The sequence below is a fragment of the Rattus norvegicus genome, chromosome 11, assembly GCF_021556685.1.
Source record: "Rattus norvegicus strain SHRSP/BbbUtx chromosome 11, alternate assembly SHRSP_T2T, whole genome shotgun sequence".
NCBI lineage: Eukaryota > Metazoa > Chordata > Mammalia > Rodentia > Muridae > Rattus > Rattus norvegicus.
Genome location: NC_141544.1, coordinates 38,260,352 through 38,283,725, shown reverse-complemented (window position 1 = coordinate 38,283,725; position 23,374 = coordinate 38,260,352). Strand labels below are relative to the sequence as shown.

Sequence of the window (23,374 nt, the reverse complement as noted above, 5' to 3'; positions counted from 1 at the left end):
GATAGCACGCATGGGATTATTTCTATCTTTCTGTACCTGTTGAGGCCCGTTTTTTGACCAATTATATGGTCAATTTTGGAGAAAGTACCATGAGGAGCTGAGAAGAAGGTATATCCTTTTGCTTTAGGATACAATGTTCTATAAATATCCGTTAAGTCCATTTGGCTCATGACTTCTCTTAGTCTGTCGACATCACTGTTTAATTTCTGTTTCCATGATCTGTCCATTGATGAGAGTGGGGTGTTGAAGTCTCCCACTATTATTGTGTGAGGTGCAATGTGTGTTTTGAGCTTTAGTAAGGTTTCTTTTACGTATGTAGGTGCCCTTGTATTTGGGGCATAGATATTTAGGATTGAGAGTTCATCTTGGTGGATTTTTCCTTTGATGAATATGAAGTGTCCTTCCTTATCTTTTTTGATGACTTTCAGCTGGAAATTGATTTTATTTGATATTAGAATGGCTACTCCAGCTTGCTTCTTCTGACCATTTGCTTGGAAAGTTGTTTTCCAGCCTTTCACTCTGAGGTAGTGTCTGTCTTTGTCTCTGAGGTGTGTTTCCTGTAGGCAGCAGAATGCTGGGTCCTCGTTGCGTATCCAGTTTGTTAATCTATGTCTTTTATTGGGGAGTTGAGGCCATTGATATTGAGAGATATTAAGGAATAGTGATTATTGCTTCCCGTTATATTCATATTTGGATGTGAGGTTATGTTTGTGTGCTTTCATTCTCTTTGTTTTGTTGCCAAGACGATTAGTTTCTTGCTTCTTCTAGGGTATAGCTTGCCTCCTTATGTTGGGCTTTACCATTTATTATCCTTTGTAGTGCTGGATTTGTAGAAAGATATTGTGTAAATTTGGTTTTGTCATGGAATATCTTGGTTTCTCCATCAATGTTAATTGAGAGTTTTGCTGGATACAGTAACCTGGGCTGGCATTTGTGTTCTCTTAGGGTCTGTATGACATCAGTCCAGGATCTTCTGGCCTTCATAGTTTCTGGCGAGAAGTCTGGTGTGATTCTGATAGGTCTCCCTTTATATGTTACTTGACCTTTTTCCCTTACTGCTTTTAATATTCTTTCTTTATTTTGTGCGTTTGGTGTTTGACAATTATGTGACGGGAGGTGTTTCTTTTCTGGTCCAATCTATTTGGAGTTCTGTAGGCTTCTTGTATGTCTATGGGTATCTCTTTTTTTAGGTTAGGGAAGTTTTCTTCTATGATTTTGTTGAAGATATTTACTGGTCCTTTGAGCTGGGAGTCTTCACTCTCTTCTATACCTATTATCCTTAGGTTTGATCTTCTCATTGAGTCCTGGATTTCCTGTATGTTTTGGACCAGTAGCTTTTTCCCGCTTTACATTATCTTTGACAGTTGAGTCAATGATTTCTATGGAATCTTCTGCTCCTGAGATTCTCTCTTCCATCTCTTGTATTCTGTTGGTGAGGCTTGTATCTACAGCTCCTTGTGTCTTCTTTTGGTTTTCTATATCCAGGGTTGTTTCCATGTGTTCTTTCTTGATTGCTTCTATTTCCATTTTTAATTCCTTCAACTGTTTGATTGTGTTTTCCTGGAATTCTTTCAGGGATTTTTGCGATTCCTCTCTGTAGGCTTCTACTTGTTTATTAATGTTTTCCTGTGTTTCCCTAAGTGTGTTCATGTCTTTCTTGAAGTCCTCCAGCATCATGATCAAATATGATTTTGAAACTAGATCTTGCTTTTCTGGTGTGTTTGGATATTCCATGTTTGTTTTGGTGAGAGAATTGGGCTCCGATGATGGCATGTAGTCTTGGTTTCTGTTGCTTGGGTTCCTGTGCTTGCCTCTCGCCATCAGATTATCTCTAGTGTTACTTTGTTCTGCTATTTCTGACAGTGGCTAGACTGTCCTATAAGCCTGTGTGTCAGGAGTGCTGTAGACCTGTTTTCCTCTCTTTCAGTCAGTTATGGGGACAGAGTGTTCTGCTTTCGGGCGTGTAGTTTTTCCTCTCTACAGGTCTTCAGCTGTTCCTGTGGGCCTGTGTCTTGAGTTCACCAGGCAGCTTTCTTGCAGCAGAAAATTTGGTCTTACCTGTGGTCCTGAGGCTCAGGTTCGCTCGTGGGGTGCTGCCCAGGGGCTCTCTGCAGTGGCAGCAACCAGGAAGACCTGTGCCGCCCCTTCCGGGAGCTTCAGTGCACCAGGGTTCCAGATGGTCTTTGGCTTTTTTCTCTGGCGTCCGAGATGTGTGTGCAGGGAGCAGTCTCTTCTGGTTTCCCAGGCTTGTCTGCCTCTCTGAAGGTTTAGCTCTCCCTCCCACGGGATTTGGGTGCAGAGAACTGTTTATCCGGTCTGTTTCCTTCAGGGTCCGGAGGTGTCTCAGGCAGGTGTCCTGCCGCTCCTGGGCCCTCCCCCACGGGAGCCCAGAGGCCTTATACAGTTTCCTCTTGGGCCAGGGATGTGGGCAGGGGTGAGCAGTGTTGGTGGTCTCTTCTGCTCTACAGCCTCAGGAGTGCCCACCTGACCAGGTGGTTGGGTCTCTCTCTCACCGGGTCTGGGAGCAGAGAGCTGCTGCGGGCCGGGATCCTCGGGAAGATTTTGATTTTTAATTAACTTCTTAAAGTAGATTGTGAGATGTAAATTTATTTGTTTAATGGTATTTTAACTATTATCAGAAAGATATAATATCTAACATCTTTTTTCCAAACAAAAGATTGATTTACTTTGATTATACTTAGTTTTATTAAATTCTTTTTGTATATTGAGAGAAGTTGTTAAGATCTGCAGGTCTTAAATATTTAAAAGTGGGTCTCCCACTTAAGAACAGATTCCAAACACTCCAGAAAAGTAAGTTCTCCAAAATTGCCCTTTTCTCTTAAGAATCTTGAAGTACCATTCATATGTTAAATTACCAGAGTGAAATTAGAGCTGTTGTCAGTATAAATAGTTTCTTATGAGTATGGAAGCCAAAAAGCTCTACCACTGAGCCTTCTGAAAACAAGGGGAAAATAACATTATCTTCCCATGATTCGGTCCACTTTAATTCTCCTTGGCTCATTAACCCTCAGAATTAATTATTAAATAGATGTTTTAACCGCAGCAAATATACTCAGGCTACATCTATAGGGTAGGTTATAAATATCCTGACAAAAATCAACTACCCTGTATGAATAGTAATAAAAAGAATAACTCGCCAGTAAAATGTTCGCCGATGGCGGCAGATCCCCACCTGTTCCACGCGGTCCTGATGAAGAAAGGACTTGAGACCCTGAACTTCTCTTTATTGTTTATTACTGCTCTCTGGTGTGCTTTGCTACAACCTACAAACAATATGAGATTAAAAACAATTCACTGGGGGTTAAATGCATGGCATGGCATAGACATCCGCTGTATGTATACAACTGATTCTTCTAAAAGAATACTGCCTTAGCTGTGGATCAGATCCAGAGCAGCCACAGAGTTGGTGACGTCTTTATCTGGATTCTCCTTCTTAATGTCTGCTTTTCACTTTTGCTTTCCTAGGCAGATACTTCTAAATTTTTTAGGCTTGCTGCCTGATATCATTTCAGTTTCAGTGTAGAAACCGATGCTGTGGTCTGAAAATCCTACACTACTTGTGGATCCAAAGAACAAGGCACAATTGGTTGTTTGTTTGTTTGTTTGTGGTTTTTTTGTTTTGTTTTGTTTTGTTTTGTTATTGTCACATATACTCGGTTCTTCAGAGCATTGAGAGACATTGGGCCAGACAAGACAACATCTTCTGTAGTGCGGTTTCTTTCCACATTCATTAAAACATATTTATTCCTTGACACTCATTAATACCACCCACACACCCCCTCCCTCCTCTCTCCTTCCCTTCCTCTCCCTCTTTTTCTCCCTCTCCCATCTCTGTGTGTTCTGAAGCATTAGAATATTTATATTAATTTTGTGCCATAAATTAATTCTTACTATACATTAATTCTTACAATACATAAGTGGTCAGATTTTTATTTAGTCTAACTGTGGGAATCCATCCATCAATATAACAAGATGAAATTGACACTCAAGATCTCCACTGTACACAGGTGAAGGAAATGAGGCTGAGCTGGTTGAGGGGGAGATGAGGGGAGAGGCAGGGTGTGTGTGTGAATGAAGAGGAGAAGACTTTGAATCCTTGTTCTCCATCCTGGGTCATTTCACAGATCTGATGGCAGACTTCTCCTTTGGCATGGGAAAGCAAAATGGAGTCTGCATGTGATACCTTACAAAGTTCTCTGTAAACCGTCCTCTCACAATCAAGAGTTGAAATGAACCACATGCACCACACCCTGTGATTTGCACATCCTTGGATCAGAGCAAGGAATGGGAAAGCGGCCATTTGCTTCCTTGTTGACTGTGCTAACCAAAGGTTTCTCTCACTAGCATTTAGTAGCAGTAAATGTCCTTTGCTTTCATGGCCTATTCACATAGAACAATCATGAAGCTTATTAGACAAGCAAACCATAGCTACCCCCACCAACTGTTTGCAGGAAGCATTTTTCATCTGGTAGCTCAAATTCATGAGTTTTCAGCTCACACTTAACCTTTGAGTCTTATCAGTCGCAAGGTACCATGACTCAAGAGAATTTATGTCACTTACAATAGCAGCAAACATTTCAGATATCATGTGAAACTTCTCCCCAAAGCCAATAGTTGGTGGTCCACATGCATTTGTGAAGAAAAATGTAGACAACTGTTGCTGGCCCAAATTGTGAGAACTGCGGTGGGGGTGAACAGAGAAGAGGACCACCACACCGCTGTAGCTCAGGTCCTGGCGCATGCTTTTCTTGGCTGCTCTGCCCCTTTTATAGCTGCAGAGTGTCTTTTCTCCTGAATGAATGAGCTTGCTGACATCTACAAATGATAGCTGTCCCTTGCGCCACCTGCTATCCTGCCACCATTCATTCTACATAGACAGGCTCTCCTGGAGCAGTCTTACTATTCTTTCAGGTGGCTATCACAGAACCTATCCCAGATGCTACTACTGTGTGGTCAACACCTCATCCACAAGTCAAGAAACGCCTCATAATAAGATGAATATTTACCTCTCCACAGAAACACAGCTTGCAAAGTGGAATCATTACGATGATACTAAATTGCCGAAGTCTGAAATGAGAATAGAAGGGCAGAACCCCATGACAACAGGAGTAAATATAGGGAGAGACAGACACACCAGAGATTCCTCTCTCTGGCATGTGAAGACGCATAGTGGAAGCAGCCATCTGCAAACAGGTGCCTGAACCTTGAATTTTCCAGCCTACATAACTGTAAGAAATAAACAGCTCCTGTTTAACCCCTGCATGAAGTTTTAGTTCTATGCACCCTGAGAGGGATATTGCTCCATTTGTACAGCATACAAATTCTACCCATTCTATTGTAGAATTGTTCACTATTCTGCAGTGGACTCCTACTCTTTCAAGAAAATAGTGTTCTCCTTGTTTTTATTCTCTTTTTGATTTTGCTTTCTACAACCCAAAGAACATCACTTGTCTCTAACCAATCTGATCTACTTGCTGAACTGCAGACAGGAGGATTCAAACCCAGCACCTTTTCATAAGCATAGCTGCCTGCCTGCCCACTCGGACATCTTTCCAGCTGCTCCCTCGTGTATATAGTACTGTCCTGCTCTACTGACCTTGCTCAGAATTCACACTGACCTGCACTGACTCCTTCCTCCTGCCATTTTCCTTCCCTTTCTATAATACTACTTACATGTAGCCGCCATGACAAATTGCCATAAAGAAGCCTTTCCTTTTAAAGAATCAGAAATGTGTTTCCTGAAGCTCTGGGGACCAGAAGCCTCAAAACAGACGTGAAACAGAACTCCACACCCTTTAACAATCTCTCTAGCCTAGATGTTTAGTTTCTTGTGCAAATGTCAGTCCTTCACCATACTGCATACTTAGTTGGCTGTGATCATCTTGCACTCTACTTCTATGTCTGTGACACCTCCCTTCTGTATCCCTATGAGGATAGTCAACACAAGACTTAGTGCCTACCCAAATTGATCACAATGATCAAATGATCACAATGACCAAAATGATCACAATGCCTCAAAATCCTTAAACTAACTGCATTTACTAATAGTCATTTCCAAACACTATAACATTCACAGGGTCTGAGAATTAGGACTTATCAATAAACATATCTTTTGTGGGGACACCACCCCCTTGAACCACTAAACTAACCAATGATTTTCCTCACCCCAGTCACAAAGCAGCCTCCTGGCAGATGGCAGCCGTGTTTCCATTCTTCCTTCTTATGATCTAGTTTTCTTCTGCTTGCAGGAACACAGGTTGATCTCTGGCACCTACCTGCTTCTATTGACACCTCACTCAGCTGTGGGTCTAAACCACATGACCATGAGCTAATCTGCATAAGCTCATCTGCAGCTGTTAGTCAATTCCCTTTCTACCATCAAAACTACAGAGAGGATCCACCATGCTAAACTGTGCTTTTGAAAGAGCCTTGTATCATTTCATGCCTCTATGGGTTTCTACTTCCTTGATTTTTTTTACATTAAATAACTCATCCTTAAGGTCTGATTTAATTAAAATGTTTAATGCATTATTATCTCAAATATCAGATAGAACTGGTGTGTAATAATCCATCTCTGGGAGAGGTCAAAAGTGATTTCTCCTAGGTCACAATTATATCCACAGAAAAAAATACTTATAACAGATAATTCTATGAAGAGATGAGGTCCCCATCACTTTTCCAGGGCTCATCAAATATGAATGAAGGGAAGTGTGAAGGTTGGCATCAAATATAGCTGCTTATAATTTCAAACCAAATAAAAAATATATGAGACAAATGAAACATGTAAGCCCAGTTTGAGACAACATTCAGTCAATGTACCCCAACAGAAAGCACAAAAAAACTATTTGCATGTGGGTCCACTAAAGAAAATGCTTATGTTTCAGTGTAAAACACTGTGTGCATGCCTATGCTTCTATACTGTAACAGTCCTGGATGCTATAAGTCTTGCCAAAGAAATGATTCATTCCTTGTTACTATAGCTTTACTGTATAAGGCACTGTGCCATAGTTAGGTCACAGGACATGGTTTGCACTTCTGGTATTTTTAGCATCTCATATTTCAAGAGCACATTCTGTGTTTTTCTAGCCCTTTTTGGATTTTAGAGCATTCCTTGAAAATATTTAAGATAAAATCTATCTGATGATAGTACAAAGGAAACAAAGTCTGGGATTCATGGGATAAGGGTCTGGGGAGATGACTCTGTGTACCCATTGCTTGCCTTTCCCAGCATGAGTACCTGAGTCCAATGCTAGTATCCATGTAACTTTGACATAGTATCACACCATTGTAATCTCAGCAATGGGAGAAGATCCCGCTGAGGCTTGCTGGCCTTCCTTAGTGATCTCAAGGCCAAGAGAAACTTTCAGGGATGCTTTCAGGGGTTCAGGTTGCCTACATGTTGTTTCAGAGCCCAAGGGAAAGCATCACCAGATTGACTCAGATATTCTGAACTAGAACATGAAGTAATCGTATAATAATAGTTCCTCAACAAAAGAAGGCAGGATTTAGATAAACACACTTAAAATAGAAATTACATGAGAGTAAAGCAATTGTAGGAATCGTCATTTTTTTCTACTTATCTTTATTTTCTCCTATATTCTCAGTCAATTGTATATAGGTGAAATATACTGCAAGTAAAACAGTGAATATTTAATATAGAGTACTTTCTTAATGGGTTATTAATAAGGACTAAACTTAGAGGCTCATGCATGCTAGGCACACACTCTGTCACTCAAATGCTTGCAGCCATCCTAACATAGGAAATTCCTATAGTTGGTAAATATGCAGAACTAGCCAAGCAGTGTCACAGTGTTCCAAAAGCAGAAGCAGTGAACAGTTGCTGGCAATGTTTTCTGTTCATAGATGGCCATTGAAGGATATGTGTGACCGTAAGAAAATCTACAGAGCAGTGTTTCCAAAGGTGGGGTGGAGGGCAATATTGAAACAGAAAATTCCAGATCAACTCAGACTCATCATGTTTCCAAGTCCATCACTAATGATCAGCAAGGAAGGCCATTTTCTACTAGACCCAAGTGAATCTTAATGGAAAGTTAGATGCTAAATTCCTTCAGTCAGTTGCTCATAACCTTCCTTGGTGTGAGACCACTAAGTCCCAGTAACATAAAATTTTGAAAATAACACCTAGTAATGAAAGATATTTGTGGGGAAACTTAATATCCTCACAATTACCCAGTTTTAATTTGCAAGGTGGACCTTTTCTGCTAAAGTCTTCTCAGCAGGAAATGGATACAATAAATATTCTAGAGAAAATGCCAATGACCTGTTTATAGCACTCATTTTGGATTATGCCAGTCAATTCAACAGTTTGCAATTTCAAACATTGCTTAATCAGTACTGTACCACCTAAGCCACAGCACATAACCTGAAGTCTTTAAGAAGAACTTGAACTTTACTGTACATGGAAGACAAAGCTATTAAAATTTCTATTACATTTGTTTATTTTTGGGAGGGGTGTACAACTTGCACGCAGAGGTTAGAAGATAACTTCTGGGAATTCTACCCACCATTTATATGCCAATGATTACATCCATGTCCTCAGGCTTGGCAGTGAGCACCTTTAACCACTGAGCCATCTTGTTTCCCACTAAGAAAACTAAGGAAAATGTGATAATAAGAAAAATGGTCATAGAATCTTTCAAGAATTTTCCCCATAAGTGTGTGTGTGTGTGTGTGTGTGTGTGTGTGTGTGTGTGTGTGTGTAGCTTGGATGTCTTCCTCAGGCACCTTGGAACGTAGCACTCCCTAAGTTCATCCCCTCATTCCCCTTGTATTTCCTAAGCCTAAACCACTCACGGCAGTCCATCCCCGTGGCATGATTTGTGCTCCCAAAACTGAAGATCAGCGTGGTCAAGTCATAAAGTCTCTTAGTAGAGAAAACTGGATATTTTTAAATGTTAGATCCAATGTGCTTAGTCTAAATCCTGAAGTTCATGCAGCAGAAAAATCTATAATGTCAGTGAAGCCAGAAGCCCGTGCGGCTTCATCAGCCCAGCAGCTCAGGTGTGTTTCCCTCTTGGAAGCCATAACTGGGTAACTCAACCTCACTTCACCCCAAATAGTTCACTGTCCATCCCAGCATCCTTCACTTCCTATCACACAACCTGAGGATACACATGATTGAAGAGACATTACATTGAGTGACGTTGACAGGAAATGATGCATATATATTCTTTGGGGAAGAATTAGTAGCATGACCCCCTCTGAGCATGGGAAACTGGGAAATACAGAGAACGGTTTTGCTCTTGGTGAGACTTCAGTGTCTCCTGCCCTGCTGCCCTCCCTCTTCCTACGTGGAATTTGCAACATTGAAGATATCACTTCCTTATCATGTACTGTTGAAGTTGTTCTCATTGGATTGTCCTCGTTGGATTCTCCTCTCTGCCTACTCTTCATTAATTTTATCAGAGCCACCCCCAATCAGTAGCAGCAAATCTGACTGTAACATCCCTTGTTCTTCTGTCTGTGCTCCACCCTTGTGGCTTGAATTTTTTTCTTACGTATTGACAGTTGGTCAATATAGCTTGTGCTGACTAATTCTCTTCTTTCCTGGAAGGAAAACTATCACTTCTCAGGCTACTCCTCCTCAATGTTATCTGTCGTAATTCAGGATCAGAGTGAAGATTTCTTGACAATGAAAACACAAAAACTTAAAGTTATGTTCCCTCAAATTCCACTCTACAAATTCTGCAGCGATGGAAGGGAGAAGTCTTTGACCTATGTAAATTTCAAGGAACACAAAGAAACATACTCTATTACTAAGCAAAGAGTACAATTTTTTAAAAATATCTTTTAACCCTTTTTAATTGACACATGAGAAAAAAAAGCATGTGTTTAGAGTGATATTTTGATAGTGACTCCTTATTTCTCTTAAGAGAAAAGGAGATGCATATAATGTCTGCCCTCATAGTGTAGCCTTTGGGGTTTTTACAATATCTTTGAGAAAAATATAGCTTTTTAAAGTAAACAACATAATTTAAGACCCATCTTGATAATGTGCTACCTACCTATAATTCCTGAATTTAGGAAACACAAGGCAGGATGATTCTGATTCTGAGCATGATGACAGCCTGGGCTACTACTGAGACCATGTGTATGTCTGTGTGTGTAAGAGAGAGAGAGAGAGAGAGAGAGAGAGAGAGAGAGAGAGAGAGAGAGAGAGAGAGAGAGAGAAACAGACACACAGAATAGAGACAGAGAGACAAAAGATTAAAGCATTGGCTACATTGCCTAGATAATTTGATAAGAGAGAGTTATAATTACAAAATATTTATTACTGGTTATTATTAATGGTTATCACATCTCCATGCATAAGATTGTTTCTTACATTGAGAATAAGTGAGGTAAGAATTATTGGAAAGAGATTTTTTCCTTCTCAGAATTAGAGATATTGCCAAAGAATTGTGTGATTAAATACAGTTTGAATTATAACTAGTCAATGTACATTGAATTTTCTTTCTGCTGCTCTATAATTAATCACAACTCCGAAATTTAATTCTGGTCCGATCTATTTTTTAGTGCTTATTAGATTAAGATTTCTCCATCCACTTTGCTTTCCTATGCTGACCTGCAGCAACAATATTACTAAAGTAGGATTTCTGTTAATTAGTCATGTGCTGGGGAGATGGAGGAACCCCAAACATCTCTAAGCCAATTAGATTCTAACTGAATCTGGGTAGCAAGATCAGACTACATGGTGTTATCTAATTATATCTCAAAGACACATTTTTAATTTATGATTCACAGAAGTGTAAGCATACAATTCCAGAGGTCAGTTCAGAGGTCATAGATTTTAAGACCAAAGCAAAGTTCCTATTGGTACATGCTTGTTATCTTAAAATTCTACTGAATACAGTTAAAAATAGATGTGTCTTCTAAATACATAATCACCTTTAGAAAATACACTTAATTAAAAATCAGACTATTAAGAAACAAGATGGACAAGTTTGTTCCCTGGTCTCCCTGTAACCACTTCCTTAAACAACAACAACTACTTCTTCTTCTTCTTCTTCTTCTTCTTCTTCTTCTTCTTCTTCTTCTTCTTCTTCTTCTTCTTCTTCTTCTTCTTCTTCTTCTTCTTCCTTTTCTCCTATAAAAGATCAGATCAAAGCACCCATTCTGCAGAGAAGTTCTCTTTGGGAGAGTTTTTTAAAAAATCTGGTACACTAAATTCATCCTAAAAGTTAATAGTCACACAGAAACATCTTATCCTTCTACTTTCTACCATAAGATACATGTTACCTCTAGGCTTAATAACATTTAAATACTGGGATTCTTCAAAAGCTTTGAGTGCCTGAGGATAGCAGATGTTTACAATAGGCTTTTGGGCGTTCAATTTGATGATTCAAAGGTAGACATCAGTGAATTTTCTGCTCTTAAACCACCCAACTTCCCCTCAGTCTCTTCCATTGCATATGCTATTGTCAAGCTGAACCTTCTGATTTCTTTCCCAAGATCATTGTGCAATTCTTATACTAGATATTCTATGTGTAATCTACCATTCATAAGTGTACACTCTGATCAATAGTTGGAGCTCTTCATTTGTTTACCTTCCTTCCTACTGTCAGATTCCCTCAAGATGTCACTGAGGATTTTCCCAATCTTTTCACCCAAGAGCCAGCATACAATTCTGGTATTACCAGCTACACCAAGCTACAGGGCATGGACATTTATGCCTTTACTTGCCAATCCCCTTGCTTCTGCATCTGAACCACTCTCCTGTCACTGCTCCTTTAACTCTGTGGTTCCAAAGAGCAGGCTTGAAGACAGGTAAGTAAACCAAGCTGGGTCACTCAGAATAAACTTGACCTTGGCTAAAAGTATTGATCTAGAGATTGTTCTCTGTCCCTAGCTAGCTAATCACATGAATCACATTCCTTTCCTGGAAGTGTTTCCTATTGAAATGAAATAAGATAAAAATAGGGTGGGTTTTTTTTTTGAGTAGATAATAGTAAGATATAATAACCTTAGAAACAATTTGCATATAGTTCTATCCTGAGAGAAAATGAAACAGTGGTCTGGGGAGAGTGGATTGCTTTATAAATAACTTTAATGATAATGATACTAGATCCCGGGGACAAGCCAAAATGGCAGCTCCAGTCCATCACAGCAGGCTGGCACAGGTGAGGCTGTGAGGAAGACCAGGAGAGAAGTCTGACAGGGCAGCCCTCATCTCAGAAGAGGATAAACGTCAGAGCCAGGCAAACCATAGGCAGGAGAGAGCCTCAGTAGACAGTGATCCATCACAGGTCTGTCTAGGCACAGACAGGGTCCAGAAAGAACATCACAGTTGTTTGGGAGAGTTGCCAGGTTTGAATGTATGTCAGTCCGGCTATTGGCAAAGCCACATAAGCAAATTTTGAGCAAGGCTCACAGTCTCATTATCCTATAAAGATCCATCACCTGCTCCTGTGGTTCTTTCGGGAAGGTCTCCATCCTCCAGCATCAACCCATGCCTAAGGGACCTTATTAGACCTTTCAGCTTTAGGCCATGAGGGCCAGCTGCTGTTCTGGCGATGACTGTGAATGTGAGGGTGGATTTTAAATTCTCCACCCCACAGGCAGTGGAAATAAAAATATGCCAAGAAAATAATGCTCCTCTTCCTCCTCCTCCCCCTCCTCCTCCTCCCCTCCTCCTCCTCCCCCTCCTCCTCCTCCCCCTCCTCCCTCTCCCCCTCCCCATCTCCCTCCTTCTCCTCCTCCTTCTTTGCAAATCTCTTTAATGATTTCACTTAGCATATTACTCCCAGGGAATTTTTAGAAACTTATCTCAATTATTCTCAGAATAATAGCATTGGGGGAAATCATATAGATTAGATTTTGGGTGCTGGGAACTGTACCTGGGTCCACTTCAAAAGTAGGAAGTGTTCTGGTCTGCTGAGGTGTGACTCCACCCACTTGTTTTCCTACTCTTACAATACTGTGGTGATTGAGTAAAGCATCATAGATGACAATATATTCACTCTCTTTAAGTTGAAATTTGATTAAATTATCTATCTTATTATAAATTACTAAAATGGTCTACTAAAGTATTGGCTTTGAAAGATATTACTGTAATACACTGCTCAAAACTCCCAGATTCTTGGGAAATTAGAATATTCTAATGGGGAATTATGTCATACTTCATTCTTTTTATGTCTATATCTTACTTTCTTCTGCTGTTGGAATAAGATTTTCTTCATTGCCCTGTCATTTCCCATATCAATTATCATAAATAAATTGGTCCATTTAATATTTCTTTCCCCAAGAACCATTTAACTCACTTGTAGTTTGTTATAATAAGGAATGAACTCATTTTAAATTTCCTCTTTTGAAAATTCAGTTGTTTCTTTTACCAAGCACTCTCTTCAACACAGTTTATCTCTGGCTCTTGGCACACAGCACTCTTCTCCAGTCACCGAGCTTCCATCATGACTTCAGCCGTTTCTCTGGCAAAGATCTTCACAGCTAGGTTTATTGCCTCTTGGCCCTCCCTCATAGAAGGAAAGGTGGAAGGGTTAAAGAACCTTTATCCAAATATAAGGCCCTCTGCCCAACCAGATGAAGGCAATCTACTCTAATTGCAAATGGTCTCTGGGAGGAACCAGAAGTAAACAAGCTGGGAAGAGTGAGGGAAGGGGCTCTGTCTACCCAATCACCCATGCTGGATTCAGACCCTCCAGTGTGTCTTCTTTATGGTCTCCCAAGCTCCTTCCCATAACCCCTCACTGATTACCTTATAAATAATTGTATAAACTCATTGGTTCCCCCAGTGAACTCTGGTGAAATTGTTCTGTGCTTTGTCATGGGGAGTTACGAGGAAGGTGCACACACACACACACACACACACACACACACACACACACAAAGAGACTCTCACAACAGCTATGTAGTTCTTGGAAATGCTTGTGTCAATGTGAAATGCTTCTCCTAATGGATGTCTTTGCTTATACTTCATATTTTCATGTGGGCCTTTACTTTTTGATGGCTTCTCTTTACTCTTCTGACTCATTGTGATTGATACCACTAAATTACTACACAGAGTAATCATAAATATTATATTATGATATGTATTTGCGAACTGAGTCATGTCAGAGGGAACTATTACACATTTATATATTTACTATTTTACATAAATATCACTTAACAGGAAAATAGTGTCAAGATGTCTGTACTAAATTGCTGTGGTGAAGCTGAGCTCAGGAAAGAAAGTTCATTATAAATATTATCAAAACAATGTATTATCAGATTCTACTTTACACAGAGAAATCTATTTTGGGAGTAGAAGGCATTATCTCTAAGCCTTGTTATTACTGAGTTTCCCATTATCATTAGAGCCATTAAAACACATTTACAGTCTTGATCATAAAATGTTATTTGTTACAAACTATTAATCAATTATTTTCTTTTAGTTTTTTTTTTAATTTTTGTTGTTGTTGGTGGTGGTGGTTTTTGTTTCATTTTATTTTATTTTTCATTACCAGCAAGTGGGCAGCATCTCTCCCGAGAGACACAGCCAGAATACAGCAAACACAGAGGCGTATGCCAGCAGCAAACCACTGAATTGAGAATAGGACCCCCGTTGAAGGAATCAGAGAAAGAACTGGAAGAGCTTGAAGGGGCTCGAGACCCCATATGTACAACAATGCCAAGCAACCAGAGCTTCCAGGGACTAAGCCACTACCTAAAGACTATACATGGACTGACCCTGGACTCTGACCTCATAGGTAGCAATGAATATCCTAGTAAGAGCACCAGTGGAAGGGGAAGCCCTGGGTCCTGCTAAGACTGAACCCCCAGTGAACTAGATTGTTGGGGGGAGGGCGGCAATGGGGGGAGGGTTGGGAGGGGAACACCCATAAAGAAGGGGAGGGGGGAGGGGGATGTTTGCCCGGAAACCGGGAAAGGGAATAACACTCGAAATGTAAATAAGAAATACTCAAGTTAATAAAAAAAAAAAAAAGGAAAGAAATAAAGATTGGGCACTTGGTAACTACATGAATACACAGTATTTTTCTTAACAGGACATAAAAAGAAGTATAAGAATGTCTATTCCTCTTTCACACACACACAGACTCACATACACACATATACATACACACACAAACACACACACAAACACACACAGACACACACACAGACACACACACACAAACACATACATATACACACAAACACACACACACAGACTCTCTCTCTCTCACACACACACACACACACACACACACACACACACTACTAGGGATTGAACTCAGGGCCTCACACACGCTAAGGGTTTTGCCTATCTTATCTGAGCTCAGCCTTGTTTGTTCAGTTTTATTTGGAGATCGGGATGTCTTGACTCACTGTGTAGCACAGGCAGGCCTCGAAGTTTGATCCTTCTATCTCAGCCTCCAGTCTAGATATGGAGATAGGTGTATGCCACTGGTCCCTGCTGCCTACACTACCATTCTAAATAATATGAATTAATTGGAATTAGCTTCATTCAGGTTCCCCAGGGGAAGTAATCAGTCCCTCAAACCTTCCTGACCACAGATACCGGGTGCATATTTCCAGGTCTCAGGTTACCAACACTTCTCTGTACCCTGGCTACACAGTTAAAGCATTCCTACTCTCCCACTGTGGGGCTTGGGTATTTGTAGGAACAACTCACAGGACTCAGAAAACACTTACTTGCTGTTATTAGTGTATATTGTTGTTATTAGTCATTATTAGAAAAAGCCAAACTAATAATGCGTAGATAAAGTAAGTGTTGGGGCGAATATCTAACCCTTTCACAGCTTCAATCCCATTGAGAGGTATCCTCTAGAGAAGCCCAATCGGATGCATGTTCAAACCAATAGACAGTCTTGTTTTAGCCAGCCAGTGACTTCAGTGAGTGTTCAAGACCCTGGTGCAGTCCCCAGCCTTTCTTGGAGTGAGTTTTTAAGCACAAAGTTCACATCCTGGATTAACACACTACAGTTAGAGAGAACAGTTAGCTAGAAGCTGAACTATAAAAGCCAAAAGCAAGGTTTCTATAGTTAGGGACTTTCGCAGAACTATGGACTTTGATAGATTAGATCTGGGTTCTAGGTTTGGCAGTTGTTACTGTCCTGTGAAGGGTTTTAAAGCCTGAACCTCAGTTGTGCTAAGGTCTGGGAGCCTATAACAATATCCCTTTTGGGCACACTCTTGTTCCCACACCTCCGTGTATATATCAGCCTGGAAGCTCTCTGAACCTTTTTGCTTAGGAGGGTGTGTGTGTGTTCTTTCACCAAACTTACGTAATTAGCATACATAATAACGGATTTCACTATGATGTTTCCATATATACATGCCAATGTACTTTGGTCATATCCACCCTCATCACCCTACATCCTTCTCCACTCCCACGGCCTCCTTTTCTCTTTCCAAAGAGTTCATCACGCTGCTGTCTTGTCCTATTAACTTTTAAATCAAAAATGTGTATATACTGTGTGTACTGTGTGTATGTGTGTGTGTGTGTGTACAGGAGAACTGTGAGAGAGGCAAAGTCAAAGTGAATGTGAGTATTGCAGGAACAGCCGTGGCCCGCTGTGGTACTTGTGTGGCTCTGTGTGTGTGGTAAGCAGACAAAGAACTCTGCATTCCTTACCAGTGTCAGTTTTCTCATTCAGTTGTTATTCTAGAGTTACCTAACAGGCGACCACTGGAGGAAAGTGGTGAAGGTTACACTCTCTGCAGACCTCTCTATCACTTTTACAATTTCCCTGAATTTATAATTGTTCCAAGATAAAAATTTAAAGGAGCAAGGAATATGCCACCCTTCTCCCTTGCAAAACATTGTTTCAAGAACAAAAAAATCCTAAAACTTTTTTCAAGGGACAATGATGCCAAACGTCCCAGGCTTACACCTTCTCTCTTCCCTGACCAAGGCATTTAAACACAGAAAATTGCCGTACGCATCTTCTTTCTTTGAATTAATAGCTAAATAGATGCTGCTATGACTTTTATATTAATGCGTCTTAGGCACTAATTTACAGTTGCTAATGGGTAGCAAAGGATCAAGGACACCAAAATCACGATTTAGGGTAGAAAAATCCACCAACCTCACTTAGCACACTGCTACAACCCACATGACCTTAGGATGCGCTTTTGCCAGAACTGTCAACAGAGGGACAAAACGCACTTCATTTTCCATTTTCTTCTGTTTTAAAAAGAAGGATTAATGAATATAAATTTGCTCCAATTTTATATCTTAACAGCTTGCAGAATACAGACTTTGGAACCTCTATGTTTCAATAATTGGGCCACTGATTATTTCAGGAGCATAAATTAAACCTTCCAGTTTAATTGTATTTAAAACAGAAAATTATAATGCAAAGAAGATTTCCAGATAGCTTTTCCTTTTCTTCCTTCAAATTACCTCCTCTGACAAATCTTCCTCTTCACAGAGAAGTATTTGTTAAATGACTAGACTGTGACATTCTTTAATTGCTAATAGGGAACACTTCCAGGGTTGTCTCCCATCCAGCCTTCGTAATTCAAGAAGAAAGTAAAACTTCCTGTACGAATAAAAGAGTTTTGGATTCCTCAGTGGTGTTCTGTTTTTGAAGTGAGTTGGGGCAGAGTCTAACAGACAAAAATGTTTTAGACAACACAAGTTCAGATCCTTTGTCCATACTTTTACTTTTCAGAGCATTTAAGGATTTCAGAATCACAGATGAGGGTCAAGAATAGGCTTGAAGCAACCCATAGCTTTTGAGTGGTCTCTAGGTAACCAGTGCCTATTAGTATCCCTACCTACACTGTAGAAACATTCTCAGACTGCACTGTGACAAAGCTGTCTCTGAGACTGACATACGATATGACACACACACACACACACACACACATACACACACACACACATACACACGCACACACTGTCCTTTCCAACATTCAAGCCTTTCTGGTTTGTGGGATACCTGCTTTGGGTGGAAAGTGTGAGCTAATCACAGAAGATGTGGGAATGATGCTCACAGCACACTGGTAGTAGAAATCTGTTTATCTGGCAAATGAGTTGTGAAATCAGATTCATGACAAGAAATCTGGCAGAAAAAGCTCAGGAGCCCCAAGGTGGCTGTCATGTCAAGAATAACAAAGCTAAGGCAAAATAAGGCTTTGCAACTCGGGTGAGGTGGCCATGCTGCAGTTAGAAGGTAGTCATAAACCATGCTCTTAAAGCTCGAAGGCAGTAATCATGATAGAACAAAAGACTGGGTCTCTGGAGTCAAAGCCTGACTTCATACCTTCCTAGTAAAAACTCTAACTTTGGGACATTTTCAGTCAGATTTATGTTCTCTGACAATGAAATGGAATAACAAACTCTGCCTTTCTGAAGAAAAAGAAAATCATCAAGAAGACGTGAAACTTGAGCTTTCATGATTCATTTGTCAAACGCTGGCCTTACACACTAAACTTATAGGAGATGATTCAGAACCTCTTTCTATTTTTTTAAGTAAAAGAGTTCATTAGTCTCTACTCCATTTCTTTAACAAAATATCCGTGCTTAAAAGAGAGAGAGAGAGAGAGAGAGAGAGAGAGAGAGAGAGAGAGAAGATTTATCCATCTCACAGTTTTAATATCCAAAAGTCTAACCAACATGGTTCCATCTCTATCACTTTTAACACTACAGGAACATAGTAAGTTACCCAGTAGAGCAGTTACGAGCTAATGCTGACCTTTGAAGTCAAGAAAAACTTGGGAAGAAGACTGAGTAAATGAAACCCCATAGACAGTATTTAACACACATCCACACGCACAGAGAGAGAGAGAGAGAGAGAGAGAGAGAGAGAGAGAGAGAGAGAGAGAGAGAGAGAGAGGGAGGGAGGAAGAGGAAGAGGAAGAGGAAATGACAGAAGGAACTGAAGATTAAAAGTTTATCTCAGAACAAGCTCTGGAAGGAAAACTGTGCTGTAAAGTGGAGGAGTTGTTGATTTACGTAATTCTAAAAATTGAAGACAATGAGTCTTTAGAAATGATGAATCCTAAGAGGCTGTCAGTTCTTTGTCTAGCAACACTAGAAAATGTTAGACTTCTGGTAGAAAATGCCAAGGATTTTTAGAAAGACTTTTAGAAAAAAAAAATCACACAAGGAAAGTAATTAGAATTTATGGAATTCTCTTGGGGCAGATTCTAGAGGACAATGAGAAAGGCCCAAGAGAAACTATGTTTAGCTTCAGAATTCCATATTCAGCTGCCAGGGTGTAGGTGAGTGTCTCTCAAAGGCCATCTTCTCAGAGGTATGGTACTTGGGGTGACACTACTGCAAAGTTCTGAAAGCACAAAAGAGTCAATAGCTCTAAAAAGCACAAAAGAGCACAATAAAAGGAAGTTGGGTCACTGGGACCAGGTGGTTTTAGCCCCCCACCCTCCTACCCCTTTCTCTTCCCTTTGCTTTCAAGCTGCCATAAGATGAAGAACTGCCTCCACTACACTTTCCCACAATGCTCTGCTGCGCTAGAGGATCAAAGGCAACAGGAAGAAGCACCCATGGACAGAGACCTCTGAAACCTTGAGTCAAAATAAAATCTTCTTTCTTATATGGTGAATCATCTGTGCTGTTCACTGTGTAACAGAAATAACACAATACCCTAACTAGGAATCAAGGGAGGGAACACTATAAAGTCATTTTCAGTCACAGACTTCCTTTTGAATTCCTCCCTAAGAAGCCACTTGGGAATGCAGTTCTGAGCCTGAGAACCTGAGATCCCGGTGTAAATGGAAAGAGGTCCAGATTGAGAAGACCCGTGTTGGGCCTGATAATGTTTCAGGGATTCTCATGGAAATGGAACAAACTGATGAGTAGTTTTACTGTGCGTGCAAATGAACATTCATACTGGTTGTATGGATGTTTTCAAGGAACCATGGTCAGGGAAAAGAACTGCAGTAGTACATAGAGAAATGAAATATGTAGAACATCCTTAAAACGGGTTGTAAGAGAAGTCTATGTTTACCACAGTACTCTGCTTGGCCCAACAGGGTACTGTGCAATGGCAATATAAATACTGGTAACAGTTTTAACTATCGATAGTGATTATGTATTCGAAAGGTACCTTTAGATAAGATTGAAAAAATTAAAAATGATGACTAGAAATAAGCTTACAGCGATGTTCAATGATGTAGCTGAAAGTTGAAAATAGTAGCTACTGGTGCAATGCCTGAACTAGAGAATGGAAAAATGCCTTCATTGCTTCACAATTACCTAGCAGTATATATGCATGCATTGAGAAAAACCTAGCTGATGAAAATATTGTTTCTCCCCCAGGGTATTGCAGTTATCCTGTTAATGTTGACATTATCTGTTAGTAGTTGTGCTTTCCTTCACTATATTGTTAGGAAGTCAGCCATGTTGAATATCATGTCCATTGCACCTTGGGCTCTTTGGTGAGCATCCTTCTTAAGTTGTTTATGCATGCACTACTGTGCTAGATTTCCAGGGAAGCCTTAAGAGAACTAGTACTGCTCAGTCGGGTTCTTCGTTTTGGTAAAGATGGATGACTTCTATGAACACTGACAAATATTGATGCTACAAATTATGGTGTGCATAAATAACGATAAGCTTCTGCAATTTTTTCACTTAGTTTTGTTGCATGACCTAATGCTTTCTGGAGAAAACCATTATCCATAATAGGAATAGAGGCTGAATTGACTGGGGATATTTATTTTATCGTCTATCCTCTATGTGTGTGGGGTGGGGAGGGGGATGTTGTGTTTGGTTTTCTTTGTCTTATTCTATGGCGCATTTTCAATTAAGAATAAATGTTAAGTTGCCTTTAAAATTTTTCAGTGAAACAAACATGCTTCTTGTACAATATACATATTTTTGCTGTTCAAGTACATAGGAAAATGATTTTAGATTACTGCTTATAGTACTAGGGATGCATATTAGCATATGTGAGTGTGTGTGTGTGTGTGTGTGTGTGTGTGTGTGTGTGTGTGTGTGTTTATACATGTGTGTCTGTGGCAGGGAATATGCATGGAGTGCCGTTATCTGCAAAGGCCAGTAAATCGTGATGTCTCCTCTAGAGCTGGACTTGCAGGTGGTTGTGAGGTACCTTACATGGGAGCCAGAAACCAAACTCAGGTTCCCTAGACGATCACTATGCATTCTTAGCTGCTAAGCAATCTTTCCAGCTCCAATTTTAGGAAATTTTAAACAAAAATATGAGTGAAGACATTGTTAACTCTGCTATACAAAGATTCCCTATAGGCTTTCAATTTTTCTTGTTGAAGTCCAAGAGACCATTTGCATGATTAATTCAAGGGTTCTTTTAAATAAGCAAGACACTTTCCCTTAAGCTGTAGAGAATCATTTAGCTTAAAGCCATTGAGCTGTGCTTGAGACTGGATTCCTTTCAGACCTTCGGGGAAAATACGCTTTTGTTTTCTTTCTCAGGGGCACTGCGATTGCTGGCATCGTGTTTGGAATCGTGTTCATCATGGGGGTCATTGCAGGAATTGCCATATGCATCTGCATGTGCATGAAAAACAACCGGGGAACCCGCGTGGGAGTCATCAGAGCAGCACACATCAATGCCATCTCCTATCCCAGTAAGCAACATGGTTCACTTTTGAAGGAAGAAACGGGTTTGTTACTGAGGCTCTAATTCTCCAAAAGACTCTATCTTCAATGAGGCTCTATTCTCATTGAAATAATCCCCAATTTTCTAGAGTATTCCCAAATAATGATAGATTGAAGCTTTAGCTTTGAAGGGAGACCTTGGTAAAAAAGAAACAATTCATGTTACATTTGAATATAGTCTTCTCTCAATGGCTGTATCATTAACTACAGTCACCAGTCAGCCAGAATGAAGATAAATAGAAAATTCACACCCATTCTATCTACCTGCCAATGAGTTCTGACAAGTAATTATGGAGAAAGTGTGCAATCTGTCTTAATAAACTGGCTTCTGAGGCAGTAGGTATGTATGTCTCTAGGGAAAGTATAGAGAAAACTTCTTATAGTCCTCATTAAACAAAGAGTATAGCTCCCACATAATATTAAAATCTTCAGGGATGAGCAGAAATGATATTAATAATTTGACAGATACATGTTGAAAATTTGCTAGAACTTCTACATATAAATATAGTGAGTGTGTGAGATTCTATAAACAAGGCCTTTTGCCTTGCATTAGGGAATCCAATAGTATGTACCATACAACATATAAAAGGTGAGCAGTTTCATGAACTCACCAATTGCAGTTACATGTTCGAATTCTGTATAATATCAAACCAGTCAACATTCTGACATAGAGAGCTAGATGGTCTCCTGGATCCTCCCCTTACCAAGGAGCAATTGGGAGTTGATAGTCAGGAGAATCATTCTTCCTTGAGGGTGTGGCCACTTGCAGTTTTTCTCATACCCATATCTACATGGGTAGTACTAGCCGGAGTTAAGTAAACTATCAGAAAAAAAAAAAGGAATGAATTGTGAAGGCACATGTTGGGAAGATGTGGGGGAGTTGGAAGAAAAAGAAAGAGTTGGATATGATTATATTTCATTGTATACCTATATGAAATTTTCAAACATAACAAAAATTGAAAAAGTGCCCAACGATAAAGATATGGTAAGCAATTTCTCAATTTGATAACTTGTAGGATATTATCTTCACATCTCTACCCATATTCATCATCTCAATGTCATACAAAAACAACACAATGTACCTTCTAAGTGCATCCACTGTCAGTCCATCCTTATTGACTCTTATATGCTTCAACTTGAAGAAACACATTTCAGATGAGTGTAGGAATAATATCTCTGTTCTTTTTCTTCTCCTGTGTCCACTCACCTTTGTGTCTTCTTCCACATGATGTTTACCCTTCTGTGGTTGTGTTCTTTAGCCCACATAGGGGAGAGAGAGAGAGAGAGAGAGAGAGAGAGAGAGAGAGAGAGAGAGAGAGAGAGAGAGATTATATGCTAATGCTTCCCAGAGTTAAATATCTTGGTTCCCAAACTGCCTCTCTGATTTTAAGATTTATTTTATCTCAGTACTCAATGGGCATCTCCACCAGAATATCTAATCAGTATGCAGAAGTGAACACACTTAAAACTACATTTCTCACCTTCCCTCCACTCACTGCCTATATTCTCATCTTTGTTCTGCTCTTCAGTCACAAACTTCACCCCAGAGGCTGAAGCCTTTCTAGTCTTCTAGCTCTCAGACCAACACCCTGGAGTCACACTTAATTCTTGCACTAGAATCTATGAAACATCTACAAGGAAAAGTTCTCAGTGACACCTTTAAAGTATGCTGTATGTCTGACTACTTCTCATGATAGACACTGTTACTTCCTGGGCGGAAGTCTGTGATAGCTTGAAGGAGAATGGATCTCATAGGTACGTATACTTAAA

The 23,374-nt window shown here is 40.0% G+C and overlaps 1 protein-coding gene across 3 annotated transcripts in view; it reads left to right on the top strand.

The window, feature by feature from the left end:
* The window catches only part of Cyyr1 (cysteine and tyrosine rich 1), a 106,518-nt gene that overhangs the window by 68,156 nt on the left and 14,988 nt on the right, over window positions 1–23,374 (top strand). For 2 of the 3 annotated variants that reach the window (XM_087576467.1, NM_001013980.1), the window contains 1 exon segment: window positions 21,419–21,573. In XM_087576467.1, coding sequence (XP_087432593.1) covers window positions 21,419–21,573 — 155 coding nt within the window. 3 annotated transcript variants of the gene reach the window in all.